General features: G+C 65.6%; 1 protein-coding gene across 1 annotated transcript in view; it reads right to left on the bottom strand.

Moving 5' to 3' along the window:
* Positions 1-384, bottom strand: part of QARS (glutaminyl-tRNA synthetase) — a gene marked incomplete at both ends in the record, with an annotated part of 4752 nt that overhangs the window by 1987 nt on the left and 2381 nt on the right. The window contains 2 exon segments of the mRNA XM_009582855.1: positions 41-176; positions 298-382. Of these exon segments, the coding sequence (XP_009581150.1) occupies positions 41-176; positions 298-382 (221 nt within the window).

Here is a 384-nt window from a genome sequence, read left to right as displayed (position 1 = left end):
AGCCACCGGGACGCGGCCAGCTGCTCCCCCACAGAGCTGCCCTGCCAGGTCCGGCCCTGGGCCGTGCCATGCACGGTGCTCACCTGGCCTGGAACTCCTTGGTGCAGAGGGAGTGCGTGATGTGCTCAATGGAGTCGCAGAGGCAGTGTGTGTAGTCATACGTGGGGTAGATGCACCTACAAGGCAGACGCAGTCAGCCCTGGGGCAGAGCCCAGTGCTGCTCCCCTCCCGACACCCCCCCACTCCCAGGAGACCCACCCCCGCCACGCATGCCAGGACGCTGCAGACCCTCCCTACCACTTGTCCCCGGTGCGGTGGTGCGGAGTGAACTTGACAAGGTAGGGGAAGGGGTCCAGCTTCCCCTCCTCTCATACCACAGTCAGA

Source organism: Fulmarus glacialis, unplaced genomic scaffold (genome assembly GCF_000690835.1).
Source record: "Fulmarus glacialis isolate BGI_N327 unplaced genomic scaffold, ASM69083v1 scaffold20148, whole genome shotgun sequence".
Classification (NCBI taxonomy): Eukaryota; Metazoa; Chordata; class Aves; order Procellariiformes; family Procellariidae; genus Fulmarus; species Fulmarus glacialis.
This window is presented reverse-complemented; position numbering and strand designations above follow the sequence as displayed.